The following is a 15,636-nucleotide window of genomic DNA, read 5'->3' as shown; positions in this document are numbered from 1 at the left end:
AGTCTCATTTAAAGATACAATAATTAAACACGCACTGAATTTGTAGTAGATTTTCGTTGATACTTTGAAGGACAAAGTATAGAAAAAATATATTAATTACTGCATAGGAAACATTACTTTTAGATTAATTATGCCTTTATTAACATAAATAGTCTTGGCACAACGCACACAAAAGTTTAAACATTTTCTAATGTTTCCTACAGAGTCCTATATACAAAAAATATTTCTGTGTAAATCAATCTTTCAAACACAAAGATGAGGTAAATCTCTGTCATGGCATAATACTCAAACTTGTCTTCATAACAAGCTTTCCTGAATTTTATTTTTCATTACATAATCTTTTAGAGCATGTCAAGTCAAGTCAAACAGACCTAGACAGAGCATATGAGTTACAATCTCATGCACTGCTGACTTTGCTGCCCAGGTGTGTTTGGAGATTAACTCTTCTATTTGTTTTACTGGCAAATATCTTAACTTGCAAAAAAAAGGGTGTGACATAAAAATAATTAAAATTCAATTAAATAAATGAAAAGGTGAAGTATTTTAACAGCTTGTTTCAAACACCTTGAATCAGAGATATGAATACAAATAATGAACAAATTAGTATTTTTCCTAAAGTAAAAGCAGTTAACTTAAAAAGCTGAGGACAGCCAAACCCAGTCAGAAGCCACTGTCCAAGGCACTGGATCAAATGAGAATACCAACAGAAATGAAATCATACAGAGCTGGGATGTTTCCAAGAAACCTCTCAGATTTGAAGACAGGGCAGCTGGCCACCCAATGAGTTGTTACTGCAGAACTTTTCTGCAAGAAGAGAGGGAGGAGGGTGAAAAGGAGTAGCAAGCATGGCTGCTGGAGGAAGCCAAGAGAGACTGAGCACACCAGCACTTTTAAAAAGAAAACTGACTTCCCAATGTTTCTAACAAGCCCAGGATACATTGCTGTTTTACAAAACTGTTCCAGTATTCCTTGCAATCCTCAAAAAAAAAGGTTGCATAAAAAAAAGTTCATGCCACTAATTTTCACATTTAACACAAACCCATAGTCACCCTGAGCAGACCAGGATATGATTTCCAATACAAACACATAAGCTCACTCTTAAAGATTTATCTGAATATAAAGGGTTTCTACATCTGTGGAGAAAATGAATTATATAACTATTCTATCAAAAAACCCCAGTATAAAATCAGCACCTCTATATAATTTCAGCCAGCTCAAGACAACCAACAGAGAAGTATAGAGAAAAATGATTACAACGTAAGGTCTTCCAAAGCCACCCAATCATAGCCCATTAAATCAAAACTCCTAACAGCTCTGCATCATGTGTCCTACTATTTTTCTTGGAAATAATATCAGCATGAAAAGTCCTTGATTTTGTTTAATGATTAAGTTCAAGCACATTGAAGAGTTTGTTTAGCCTACTCACTTAATGGGCTGGGGGAAGAGATGTTGTATAGAAACACCAAGTGAAGAATTTTTCATCCAACTTCTAGGCAGTAGCAGTTTACAACAAATGCAGATCTTTAAATTATTTGGGCTTAATACCATTCCTATTCTATATGTTTTTCTTGGTGCTTATGCATGAATGTTTTACTGAATCACACAACATGTCCTGATTTAGCAATTACCACTGGCCAGTCCTTGATGGTCTCAAAGAAACACATCAATACCAAAGTTTATGTATGTGTGTGTGCATGTGTGTATGTACACACACACTTCATCAGCTTTTCCATGTAAGATCAGATGCTTACAGAGAAGGCTCAGTCTATCTTTCAAAGAATGCACAGAACATGTTTGACCTACTTTTTGCTCCCAGTGAAACACACTGCTGGTTTCCCTGCAGTCGCAGCTGCCACCTGCTGTTACAAACATTTGCACTAATGCGGAGGAGGATTAGCAAACAAGGATTAACAAGGTAGCATCCCCTCGGGAAGATGCTTCCGAGTCATGCCATTCTACCCCCTCGGTACTGCACTCTCTCTGCTCCACAGCTTTTGAGGAAAAGGCCTGTCATCTAGTCTGAGTGATTGAGTAGTCATCAAACAAGAGCTCTTCACTTATTTGAAGAGCTTTGAATTGCTCTGACTGGATTTCCCATGCCATTCATTATTAGCTGTCACCCTCCTTTCTCCCCTGCTGCAGTACTCTGCACCTGGACTGGGATGTTTGCAGGAAAGATGATCTCCTAGGAATTCATTCACAGACAGCGCGTGCCAGCCCTCGGGTGCCACAGCAATACAGACAAGGAAAACTGTTTGCAAGCCCTTTGTCAGACATAGGTCCTTGAAGCCCTTTCTGGTGAAAAGCTGATAAGGGTCCCTTGTACTTGTTTGGCACATGCCTGTCATAACTTATCAAAAGGTTAGTCCCGCATTCTGGGATCTGAAAAACACTATGCTACCAGTATTCCAAATTCTTCCAGGAATTATCAACATGATGCATAGCAACCACACCAACAAAAGGGTTCAGCAGTACTTTTGCTTATTATTAAGACTTAGGGTATTTTACTTTTTTCCTTTTCTTTTTTTAAGGAAAAACCCCAGGCTTTACTCATAAGTATTTCCAACACATACACAAATACCTCACAAAACTGAAAGGCTCCAGAATGACATTTCTTTTACTACACAAAAATACTTCTGTTTTGTAGAAGAATCAATAGCTATGCTGACTTACCATGCTCTCTTTTTTTCAGCAATAACCAAAACAGACTCAAGTTCAAATTGTTTCATTTCTTCTGCAAGTGGTGTGGAAGTAAAAGCTGTTACTAGAGATATGACCAAGATTTGTTCCCCCATGGAATTCTGCAGTATTTTGTGAGTTGCTTTCTTCTTTATTTTAAGAAAGCAAATCTTAAAACAATGCATTGAATGATACATTTCAGATAATTACTTCAGCAGTTAACTGGGCAGCTTCCATGGCAAGGGGGCAGGAAACTCTGCTGAAGGCAGTGCAGGACTGCAGATAAAATGTTCCTGAGGTGCCACAGTACTCAGTTCCCAGCACTGGCTGCAAGAGGCGCTCCCCACATCGGAGTGGCCTTCACTCAGACCCAGCTCCAGAGGTGGGATACAGACACCTGGCCTGGAGGCTGCAAGAAAAGCCTCTCCCCTGGGACTGATGGCAACACTGACCTCACTGTGAAGGGTGTCCTCTGGTTCACATACAAAGCAGTCGAGCAAAAGAGCTGCTGACCACTATGGAGCACGACTTTCAAAAACTCAGTGATGTAAGAACCTGAGCAACCTGTTCTAACTGGACCTCACTGGAGCAAGTCAGACCAGCTGACCCCCGTTGTCCTTCCTGTTGTTCTTCTACGTAGGAAGAACGTGAGCATGATGGAGCAAAGCCTGATACTTAACTCCACTGCAGATGACTGAGAAGCCACTTTTGGGCAAGTAAACAGGAGAGCTATCAACTATTGACTGTTAGGATAATCAAGCAGAGTCTGTGGAAGTTTCAGCCTTGAAGGCTGTCAAGACAAAACCCTGAGCAATCTGATCTCAATTATACTGATCTTACTTTGAGCTGGAAGTCATAATAGAGACCTCCTGAAGCCCCTACCAACCTGAACAATATCTTCATTCTATGACTATTCTTGTCTCTTGCAAGTGGTTGGCAAATCCCTTATGGGAAGATCACAGACGTTTAAGATATAACAGTTTCTGTTTCTGGGCCTGGTTATACTGCACCTGGACTGAAATGACTCTAAACTGCAGTGTTAAGAGTCAAAACACTGACAACTTCCACATTTAAAAGTGGAAATTCTTCACCTGTGGTGGATTCTTTCTAGTGTGGTTTTAAAATACATATATTGATACTTACTGTGAAAATTAAAAAACAAACAACAAACCCCACAATCCTTATGAAATTACACTGCAAACTACCCTACCTTCTCTTCAGCATTTCAATCACCTTCATCTCTTCCTACCTAAAAAATAGTACAGCCATTTTCTTATGTCTACTTCTGCTCTTACAGAGGACCACTCAACACCATTTCAGACAAACATCTACAGTGAAGGCAGGTTAGTAAGGAAAAAATGTGGTCACAACTGTTTGCTGGTGATAACTGTTTCCAGCTTGGAGCTGAATGTAGGGTATTCTTCCATGCTTACTGCTGGAACAATCAAATTCTGGAAATTATCTCAAGCAAGAGGTCTGGGGAAGAGGAAGGAAGAAAGTTTTCCTCTAAATACATCATGAAATGCACTGCTGGAAGAATTTTGAAATACATGGCAAAGATATTCTCAGAGAGCTTGTGCCCTTACTGATCACTGGCACAATCATTTTAGTTGCCCTCTTCTGAATCAAGAAGGAAGAATACATATTTGGCCACATTTTACTTAGAGGCAATTTGATACTTTGACTCTCCTAAGTGAAAAACCATCCCAAAGCAGTTTGCAAATCTCGCTTTTTATATTTATTAAATTTACAACTTTTATATGAATTGCTTTTATACATAAATGGTTTTCATACTAAGCTTCTGTATATATCAAACTGCAGTATCTACAAATACTGAAATCCAAGCCTCAAGTATTGAACACATTGGAAGTGCAAAACTCAGGAATCCAGTATATTTCCTGTTGTTGATTTAAGCAGCTCTTGGTGTTGCAGTAAAATACGAGCTGGCAACTAAGCTGCTTGCTCACTTTTCTCCCACACCAGTGAGATGGGAAAAATTGGAAAAAAGTAAAAGCTGTGGGTTAAGAACAGCTAAAAATTGAAGTAAAGTTAGTAACAACAACAACAATAATAATTACGTATGAAAAGTGATACCACAGAAGAGAGACAGGAATAAAACCCAGGGAAGACCAGTGACACACAGCAGTGCTGCTCAACCCCTGCTGACCAATGCCCAGCCCAACCTGTCCAGCAATGGGGAGCCTCTGGTCAGCTCCACCCAGTTTGTATACTGGGTGCACTGTGGTGTGGAACATCCCTTTGGCCAGTTTGGGCCAACTGTCCTGGCCATGAGCCCTCCTGACTTCTGCACCTGTTCTCTGGCAGAGCACAGAACACTGAGAAGTCCTTGGCTTAGGGTAAGCACTGCTCAGCAACAACCAAAACATCAGTGTGTTATCAACATTCTTCTCATACGAAATCCGAAACACTGTACCAGGAAGAAAATTAATTCCATCCCAGCCAGAACCAGGACAATTGGTCTGAGCAAAAGGATTTAGATACCTGTTCAAGAATTAAAGTGCAAAAAATCCTTTCCCCGTCTGTGAAAAAAAAAATGTAGATTCTCAATTAAGGAAGAGTAAGTTGTGCACACTTTTTTTCATAGGATGTATTTACAGAATAGAATTTGGTACAATATTAATATACTTAAAAGGTATTTAACTGTCAACCTGCATGTCTGAAAAATACACAAAACCTGTGGTGCAGCAGATTCTGTGTTGAAGAGAGGGAATGACATGTGAAAAAACAACATCTGCATATGTGCTGTCAAACATTTATGAAGAAACAAACAGTAATAAATGCTGTCTAAAAAACATCCTCACCCCACCAGGAAGAAAATCTGTTGAATAAAATAATTTCAAATGCATTTCCTCTGCGTCTCATGTTAATTCAAATTTAAAACATGCACACCACCACTCAGGCTGCCTGGCAGCCTGAACTCAGGTAGCTGTGTATCTCTTCAGCTGGAAACCTGTAAATGCTCTAATAGGATGCTTCTTAAAAATAGCTACATTAAAAATGTTCTTAAACCACATCTAATTTAGAGGATAAAAGCATAAGCTCCTGTTAAAGACATAAATTAGGAAGAAGCACCTTTTTTTCACTTCAGCTTTTTCTCTAAATACAAATGTCATCCAAGAATTGAGATATCTGAGATATTTCAACCAAAATAAAATGAAGTACTGGAAAGCAGTTGATCTGTAACCTGGGTGCCAACGAGTTTTTCATTAGGTAGTGCCCAGATGTCTAAAAATTCTATCACTAAATACACAAAAATAAAAAAAAAAAAACAGAAAATAAACAGAAGAGGCAGGATTATTATTCTAAAACTTGCATAATTTTCTTTAATTCTTTCTGTGTGAAGATAAAGAAAACCCAGCCATCAACCTTTTATTCAAAGAGCTTATTTATCAGGTTTCATTCAGAAGATTAGGATCATATTTGTTCAGCCAGGAACCACAGATCAGATCAGCTGTTCTTTAGAAAACCTTCTGCAACTTACTAGGAAAAAATATTTTTAAGAAATAGATAAATTTTTTGTCCTAAGAAACAGAGTCCTACAAATTCAAACTCCTATTACTTTGACAGCCACCTGAAGAAGGAGTAGTTCTCAGGGAGGTCTGTGAGCAGGTTTCAGGGCAAAAGGCAAGGACTGCAGGACAATGCCAAATACATTATTCTCTCTACTCCAAATGCAAAAAAAAAAAACAACTTAAAAATAAGCCTAAATAAAACAAAAATAGTGAAAGTCTCTGAGAAAAATATTAGAAAAACCTTTGCAATGCTTTGCATTTAATCACCAAAGATACATTTGCTTATAACCTTGCAAATTTGGAAGTATATTGGTGGTTTGACAAATTGGATAATGTATGTACGTATGGCCAGACAGTGAATGCAGATTTGGGCAGGGCTGTCCCCACGTGCCCTTCCAGCCTGCACAGTGGATGTTTCAGGTGAGGCTCAGCGTGCACAGAACTGGCCCCACCATTTCAGTCCTGAGGTTCATCTGCCACGGCCGAGCGAGCTTGGACAGTGACAGTGAAGTCCTCAGGACTGTCACAGCACCCGGTACTGACCGGGGCTGACCCTGCTGAGCATCCGAGATGTGACGGGATGGGATGGCAGGGAGGCTTGAACTGCCAGGGGACGGTCCCCACTGAGACTCGGACTCAGGTCCTTGGGATTGGGAGTCCAGAGTGCTCTCCTTTGCACCACGGGACCGCCCCACAAATTGGATTAAGTTAGTAATAAAATGTCCCATCTTGGGAAATGCCACTGTTAGAATCATGTGTCAACATCTTGGCTTGTGGATCAGATTTGCTGCAACCTGTTGCATTCAGATAGGCATATAAAATAAAAAACTGTGAAGGAGAAAGTTTAAATGACCTAAACCACCTACCTTCTGAGTCTAATCATGACATTGACTCCTCCTGTTACATCAGTGAAAACAGGACGGTATTGCCATGGAATTTAAAATTATTTTGATTTAAACATGTAACATGAAATAACCTGGCTTCCCTTTTTTTTGCAGACACATGCCCAGATGACCTTAATTAACCTGTACTCTGGCAAGCACAGAAGAAATCTTAATCCCATTTTCTCATACAGTAGCAGCAGTTCGAGCAGTAGCACCTCTACCATGCTGCCCTAAATCTCCTTTCCTTTAATGCTCTCATTAGTCCTGTAACATCTACTAGGGAGCAGAGCATACCCCCTAAAACATCTGTTGCTTCCAGAATTCTACTTACCATTTGAAAGGTCTCATTACTTTTAATTAACACATGAAGAAATTATAATTTCACTCTTAAAACAACTGCTGTAGATGCAGCATATAATAAGTTTAAGCAAGACAGAACAAACCCAAGCCATGCTGGCAGTTCATCTATTCTCCTTTGTTTGGAAGATTTCCATCTTTCACAAAGTCCTAATCCTGGATTTCGACCCAAATTGTTCAGTGGTGCTTGCTTTCCTTCAGTTCCTCAATTACCCCAATTGATTTCTTTTCTGAGTGATCCTGATTTCATCTTATTGGTCAAAAAATGCTGTAAACTGTCCAGGTTTTTATGTAACACCGTCTGGCTCTTAAACAATGTTGATTTTCATTCCTGTAAACCAATCTCTCTGCCCAAAGTATGCAAACTGTCACTAAAAAGCTCTTAATGGCTTTTAATTTTTTTTCTAACTAAATTAAATTAATTTAACTTTTTATTCCAGTTTCCTGCCTCCAAGGCCTTGAAAAGTCTTAATAATTTGTATTGGAAAAGTGAACATAAACTTAAAACTGCCTGAGTTAAAACAAGTAGACTCTAAAATTATATTGCAACTCACACTGCAATTTTAGGTTTAGCTGAGGAAGACTATTTAGGAATATCACCCTCTAGGAAGAAAAAACCCCAACAAACCACAAACATTTTTTAAGCTTGAAGAAATATCAGCAATTTACTGAACTGTAGCTGGATGTAATAAAATAATCTTAATACCAGTAAGTTACAAAGCCTTGGTAAAAGGCAGCAAATTAAAACAAGTTATGACTATCAGACTAGAAGAAAAAACTTGCAACCAAGTGAGAAACACACTCATGTGAATGCACAGTAAATTTCAAAACTGCCTGTGCCAGAATTTTTTTCTTCTCTTTTCTGATAACAAATGTATTATCATTACAAAAGAAATCTGTCAATACAAAACCTATTCTACTACCCTCACTCAAGGGATGAGAGATATAAACTCTTGAAAGTAACCCCAAAACAACTAAAAATGTAGCTCTAAGATTTCCTGTAAGAAAGAGCCAAAGATCAAAATTTCCCACATTAAAAACCACATGGTTGCTATAAGGAAAGAACCATTTTGTCACAGAAACATGTATGTGTTCTCCTGACTTGGCAGACCTTACAAACTTAATACAGTGCTCTGAAGACTAGCACAGTACAAACTGACCTTAAAATGTCAATACCCCATCTTACTCCAGTTTGCTTCTTCTTTCTGTTTGGATTTCACAGATTTCTTTTATTCCAATTCTCACTTAATATAGTTTGGTGATCTCCTTCCTGTCCACCACCACTGATGAATTTCCCATATATATTCTAAGTGGAAGCCAGTATTTTGAACCAATATATTTTCTTCTTAAGGAATTGAATTTCAGCAGAGTGAATTCTTTCTGTATTAATTTTGCTCGTATGTTCTCAGATTTGAGTGTGGTTTGGGGAAAGTGCATGTCTGAGAGGGAAACAAAATGGGATTTTGAAACAGTTGAATTACTGTGGGCCTGAATTAAAGCAACAGGGAGTAAACCACTTATTTGCAACTTGTAATTTCAGTAACTGGACTCATCAAAAACATGGAGAAAAGTGAAATTAAAAACTGAATGTAGACAGCCAATACAATCTATACAGAGTCTCTGTGAATTTCTTACTAATGACATCTGGTACGTATGGCCAGACAGTGAATGCAGATTTGGGCAGGGCTCTCCCCACGTGCCCTTCCAGCCTGCACAGTGGATTTCAGGTGAGGCTCAGCATGCACAGAACTGGCCCCACCATTTCAGTCCTGAGGTTCATCTGCCATGGCCGAGCGAGCTTGGACAGTGCCAGTGAAGTCCTCGGGACTGTCACAGCACCCGGAACTAACCGGGGCTGACCCTGCTGAGCATCCGAGATGTGACGGGATGGGATGGCAGGGAGGCTTGAACTGCCAGGGGATGGTCCCCACTGAGACTCGAACTCAGGTCCTTGGGATTGGGAGTCCGGAGTGCTCTCCTTTACACCCCGGGACCGCCTAATGACACCTGGTGGCATCCTGGTAATGAAGAGTGGCTTGGATGGATGAAAGAGACACGATCCTTGTATGACTAAGTGAGTCATCCCTAAGGAAGGAACCACAGACACTGCTGGAGGAAACCCACAATCAACTTTAGAGCCCCCAAGCAGTACTGAAAAACACTAATCACTACACCAGTTTTCTAGGAATAACATCTCTAGCATAAGAAGACCACCTAATACAGGTAAGACCAAGAACAAGGTAACATTTTGTCACCAACATGTCCTGTGTGAGCAGTTCCCCAAGGACCACATTTCCACTGGTACCCACAGTCAACACTAATAGTGGGCGTAAGTTACAGTCCACTTTCTCAAACATTCAGAGTAAAACACAGTGACATCACTGTACCAACATACATAGAGAGTTATGAGCAGCTATAAAACATGGCTGCTGCATGTCTTATAGGTCAGATTCTTTCTTGTAACAAGGAATAAAAATCCAGATGCAAGTATATGCTGTGTATGCAGACTGCTCTCAAAAGGGGCAGAAACTTTTACAGGCAGGCTGTCCATTAAGATACAGTAGTCGCAGCATCTACAGGTTGTGTGCAAATGCCTGAAAGAAATGATAGTTTAGTACTGTTTTGTTACACTGAAAGAGTAAGGAAATGAACAAAAAGTACTCTAAGATCTCTTCATGGTTAACATTGTAATTGCCAAGCAGAGATTTCAAGTAAGAAACAACTTAGTAACAAATCTTAAAGTGAACTAGATACTTTAAAAAAACCCAAACCAAACCAAACCAAAAACACTTTAGTAACACCTCTTACAAAAACAAAACACACCAAGACTCTAAACTCTGAATGTGTTTTTGTTACTAACACTTCCATAACAATTAGATTTTCTATCTGGAAAAAACGTCCTACCCCTGTCTTTACCTGATGAAATGCACATGGTCAGTTCAGATATATGAAACACTGTTTGCTGTCTTGACTAATTGATTCTCTCATACAATAGAATCATAGAATCAGCTGGGTTGGAAGAGACCTCTGAGATCATCGAGTCCAACCCTTGATCCAACCTCACTTTGATCATGGCACTCAGTGCCCCATCGAGTCTCGTCTTAAAAACCTCCAGGGATGGGGAATCCACCATCTCTCTGGGCAGCCCATTCCAATGCCTGACCACTGTGTCTGTAAAGAATTTCTTTCTGATATCCAACCTAAATCTCCCCTGGCAGAGCTTAACCCTGTGCCCCCTTGTCCTACTGCTGGTCACCTGGGAGAAGAGACCAGCCCCCACCTGGCCAGAACTTCCCTTCAGGTAGTTCTAGACAGTGATGAGGTCACCTCTGAGCCTCCTCTTCTCCAGGCTGAACACCCCCAGCTCCCTCAGCCTCTCCCCACAGCACTTGTGCTCCAGTCCCTTCACCAGCCTTGTTGCTCTTCTCTGGACCCGCTCCAGCACCTCAATATCCTTTCTGAACTGAGGGGCCCAGAACTGAACACAACACTCAAGGTGTGGCCTCACCAATGCAGAGTACAGGGGAAGGGTCACTGCCCTGGGCCTGCTGGCCACTTTTTGATACAGGACAGGATCCCATTGGCCTTCTTGGCCACCTGGGCACACTGCTGGCTCATGTTCAGACTCCTGTCAATATTCATTAGGTTAACAACAAAATATGTGAGCACAGATGCCGAGAAAACACACTATTTTTAATGATAAATTTGGCTTGCATATCTGTCTAATTCAAGGAATGACACTTGTACTTTACACACCCATTCAGTTGATTTGTTCACCCAGTACAATAACACCATGTAACACTGCTAAAAACTGACCTGCAGTAACACATCAAATTTCTGTGTCAGAAAGCACACAAACATCCTCAAAGACAAAACTGGATTTGGACTAATGAAGAGAACAGCAAACAGGGTAATGCAAGATCTATTACATCTTGAGTCTTTCTGCTGCCTCTGTTCCCAAGAAACCCTATGGAAATCAGTAATTTGGGCAGCTGGTGAACAGATGCAACTGGTGGGATAGGATGACTTTGCAGACATTAATGTCCTACATTTGAAACATATATCTGCAAACAGAGAACACATATTTGAAATAAATATCTGCAAACTGCAAAAGACATAGACCTGCACAGAACTGCTATAAACAAACTTGTGTGCTGGACCTCATGAAAACATTTAAGAGTACAGGTTGGGAGAACAGAAAACTGCCACTATCCCCTCTATCCCTTGCACACACAAAGTAATACTTAGGCTAGAATATGATCTTAAAAAATAGGACTGAATGTTAATATTTGCCTAAGATTAAACCCAAGATTGAAAGTTACCAGTCACCAGTCAAACACTTGGAGCACCTGGACTGAACTTCTGGCACCAGCAGTTTCTCTGCTTTTAGGCCCATCACTCACTTTTCCAGTATAATGTGTTTAAAACAAGGGAAAAAACCTAGCCCTATTTCCCTGCATTATTTTGACTTCAGTTTGCAAACTATACACAGTAGAAGAATCTATATTAAATTTCAGATGATTACGTGCAAAATAGTATATATTTAACCCTTGTTCATTTGAAAGATTTTCAGTCAGGTTAATTTGGGGCAGGAGGCTTAAAGCTGTTCATTGTGAACAAATAATGGAGTGGCGACTGTAAAATGCTTTTTCAATAACCAGACTTGTTTCTACTTTCACTACTCTCTTAAGAGAGACTTAAGAGTAGGATTCTCTTAAGGAATCCATGATAATTTGTTAGGAATATTAAAAAAATAAGGCAATCATAATGAAATTACGTTAGTAAATTCCTTGTACTTGTAAGAACATTGTTTTAGTAGCAAACATCAAAAATAAAGAGATTTCTATCATGAAAGAGGTTAAATCAAATAAATTAAAAAAGACTTTATGACAGCAGAGAAACAGTTCACTCTCAGCAGCTCCTACTGCAACAGTTCACACATGAAGTGTTTTGAATGGCCTACATACAAGAACTAAACTAACGGGGAGGATAACACAGTCACAACAGAATTAAGTGTGTGGAGGGGAAGGAACTATCATTATTTTTCCAACATTTAGAAAAACAGTAAAATCAAATCTCCCCCTCTCCTCCCTCTTTCACCAACACTGTTGCTGCTACAGTGCGAGAAGTCTCCCAGCAGCAATAGAGACTTCTCAGCTTTGAGAAATCCTGAGATTAGAGGCCCTACAGACTGGGAGTGAAACTCCTTCTGCATGGGGATAAGGATACTTGCAGGCACATGCTGAGAAAAGATGAGGCACATGAAGCAGCAACTAGGAAAAAGTCCCTTCTACCTAAGGTCTGGCCACAAAGCCCTGCCAGGAGACACTTCACAGGCGGCAGCAACAGAGCTTGTTCCCAGTCCAGATGCAGCAGCGACTGTCCGAGTCATGACAAACCAGGCTGAGGAGCTGGACCTCAAACAAGGAAAGGGAAAGCTACAAACACACCGTGCTGCAAACACTCACGGCACCAACACTACAGCAGAGAAATGTGACACCAGATTTAAATGCCTGTTTCACTTTCAAAGGGTCAGATTTCATATGCTTGCTAAGAGATCTCTCCTGATGTTCTCCAGTCTGAGACCACAGAAGTTTACTGGTCATCATTCCTGCTCCTGCATTTCCTAGTTCGTATGCACCTCTGAAAAACTCCTCGGCTCTACGATAGCAATCCTTGCCCTGACTTCTGCTATTCTGACTCATCTTGAGACTAAGAAAGTAAAGTGATAATTTCGATAAAAATAACTTCAAATCCTGGTCACAAAAGTTGTCAGTAAAACTACCAAAGGAAACTTTCTATAGGCATTACATAATGCAGGCACTATATACGTTGGTTACGATCAAAGTTGGACAAAAGAACAGCAAATGGGTTGCCCAGCAGCTACTATTCCTTGAGATGTGGAAATGTATTCTGCTAGGCATGGTCCCTGAAAATTTTATCAGAGCCAAGTTGCAAAGAAACAGAAAGCATTAGTACTCCTCCAAACTGCTGGAAGGTGATCTCTCAAGTACACAGAAAATGAGAGCAAACCCATGTAACTTCCTCAATGAAAGGATTTACCACAGTTACCCAAGAGCAAGATGGACACTAAAAGTCAATCTAAATTAGACATCACATACACTTGCACAGGGGTTTTCTTGGGCAGAAACCCAAACCTTCAGAAAGTTCTCGTATGACTTCGATCTCATGTTTAAAAATCATGCTTGTTAGGGTTATGGAGAACTAGAGTAGCGTTTGCAGCCAATACACCTTCCTTGTTTGCCTCTTACTAAAGACGAAAGGAGGCAGTTCTGGCCACAGGAAACACTATTCAGTCTTAAGAGTTTCTGCAGTATTATTAGACCCTAATTATTGGGGTATTATTAGAGCCCTAATTCATAAATCTCTCTACACTAGCAACATTTTAGATCAGAAAACGAAAAATGTAGTCATCCATAAAAGTTAAGATCAGAGGAAAGACATGAAGAGGTTTCACACAGAAAGACAAGGTTTTTCCTACAGAAATAAATCGAAGAGTCGTGATAAACACAGCAATGAACACATCGCTGTGTTAATTTCTGGGGTTTATTCAATAAAACTATCTGACTGGAAAAAGCTTGGGCAAGAAAGAGCACTGGTGCACTGCAGTAACATTCCCGCTGTCCCCACTCCACAAAGCCTCCACTAACTAGGCCACCACCTTGGAAAAGCAGGGACGCCCAACACGAACTCTGAGGGACTGGTCCCGGTCAGCAGCGCAGCTCTACCCATGGGCTCAGGGCCTAATTCAGGAGGCTTCGGAACTCCGCAGAGAAATGCGGGCCCACGACTGCTCTGGGCTGCGGGGAAGGCAAGTCCTGGGCGGGGTGTGCAGCTCCGCTCCGAGCCACCTCCTCTCCATCACACACCCCGCGGTGGGAAACGGGGGCAGAGGGGCTGAGCGTGGGGCTGGGGCGGACACGAGGGCGAGAGCCGACCAAGCAGATACATCCAGCCACGGCCATGGCCAGCCCCGGAGGGCCGGGGGCAGGGAATGCCGTGGCGCAGGTGAAGCGGAAAGCAGGACCTTCCTTGCCGTGGAGGAGCGGGGCCTGGGGCAGCTCCCCGGGGAGGGCGCTGGGACAGGGGCAGAGGGGCAGCTCCCCGGGGAGGGCGCTGGGACAGGGGCAGAGGGGCAGCTCCCCGGGGAGGGCGCTGGGACAGGGGCAGAGGGGCAGCTCCCCGGGGAGGGCGCTGGGACAGGGGCAGAGGGGCAGCTCCCCGGGGAGGGCGCTGGGACAGGGGCAGAGGGGCAGCTCCCCGGGGAGGGCGCTGGGACAGGGGCAGAGGGGCAGCTCCCCGGGGAGGGCGCTGGGACAGGGGCAGAGGGGCAGCTCCCCGGGGAGGGCGCTGGGACAGGGGCAGAGGGGCAGCTCCCCGGGGAGGGCGCTCGGACAGGGGCAGAGGGGCAGCTCCCCGGGGAGGGCGCTCGGACAGGGGCAGAGGGGCAGCGCTCCTCCCAGCCGGGCAGGAGCTTTCCCATCCCGGTGGCGGTCCAGACCCCGGTCCCGGCGCCCACCCCGGCCCACCCCGGCTGGCTCACCAGAAGAACAGGTTGGCGCAGACGAAGCCGCCCAGGCTGCGCAGGGGCCGCTCCCAGCTCAGCGCCGCCGCGATGCAGCAGCCCAGCGCCAGCCCCGTCTCCCCCAGCACCGCCGCCGCCGCCCCGGCCCCGCCTGACACATCCGAGGGCTCCGCATCCCCCTCGGCCGCCGCCGCGCCCCGCTGCTCCGAGCCCTCCGGCTCTCGGGGCTCCGCGGGTACCTCCGCGCTCGCCATGGTTCGGGGACGGCCGCCGGGCTGCGGCTCGGCCGGGCGGAGCTGGAGCCGGAGCCAAGGCTGGGGCTGGAGCGGGGCCGGGCCGGGCCGGGCAGGCGGGGGCGGGCCGGGGGCGGGACGTGCGCAGGTGCCGCGGCGGAGCTGGAGCCGAGGCCGAGGCCTGGGCTGGAGCTGGAGCTGGGGCTGGAGTGGGGCCGGGCGGGGCCGAGGGCGGGACCCGCGCAGGTGCCGCGGCGGGGCGAGCGCTGTGCCCGGCGGGAGCTGTGCCTGTGTGCTGTCTCTGTCCCTGTGTGCTGTGCCTGTGTGCTGTCCCTGTCCCTGTGTGCTGTCCCTGTCCCTGTGTGCTGTCCCTGTGTGCTGTGCCTGTGCGCTGTCTCTGTGCC

General features: G+C 43.5%; 1 protein-coding gene across 1 annotated transcript in view; it reads right to left on the bottom strand.

Moving 5' to 3' along the window:
* The window catches only part of RETREG1 (reticulophagy regulator 1), a 65,865-nt gene extending 50,466 nt beyond the window's left edge, over positions 1 to 15,399 (bottom strand). Inside the window, exon 1 of the mRNA XM_071555033.1 lies at positions 15,018 to 15,399. Within this exon, the coding sequence (XP_071411134.1) occupies positions 15,018 to 15,253 (236 nt within the window). The 5' untranslated portion in view covers positions 15,254 to 15,399. The remainder of the gene's footprint in view (positions 1 to 15,017) is intronic.
* Positions 15,400 to 15,636: the final 237 nt, after the last annotated feature.

The sequence above is a fragment of the Pithys albifrons genome, chromosome 4 (assembly GCF_047495875.1).
Source record: "Pithys albifrons albifrons isolate INPA30051 chromosome 4, PitAlb_v1, whole genome shotgun sequence".
In the NCBI taxonomy this organism is placed as follows: domain Eukaryota; kingdom Metazoa; phylum Chordata; class Aves; order Passeriformes; family Thamnophilidae; genus Pithys; species Pithys albifrons.
The sequence above is the reverse complement of the archived record's forward strand: the minus strand, read 5'-3'. Positions and strand labels throughout refer to the sequence as shown.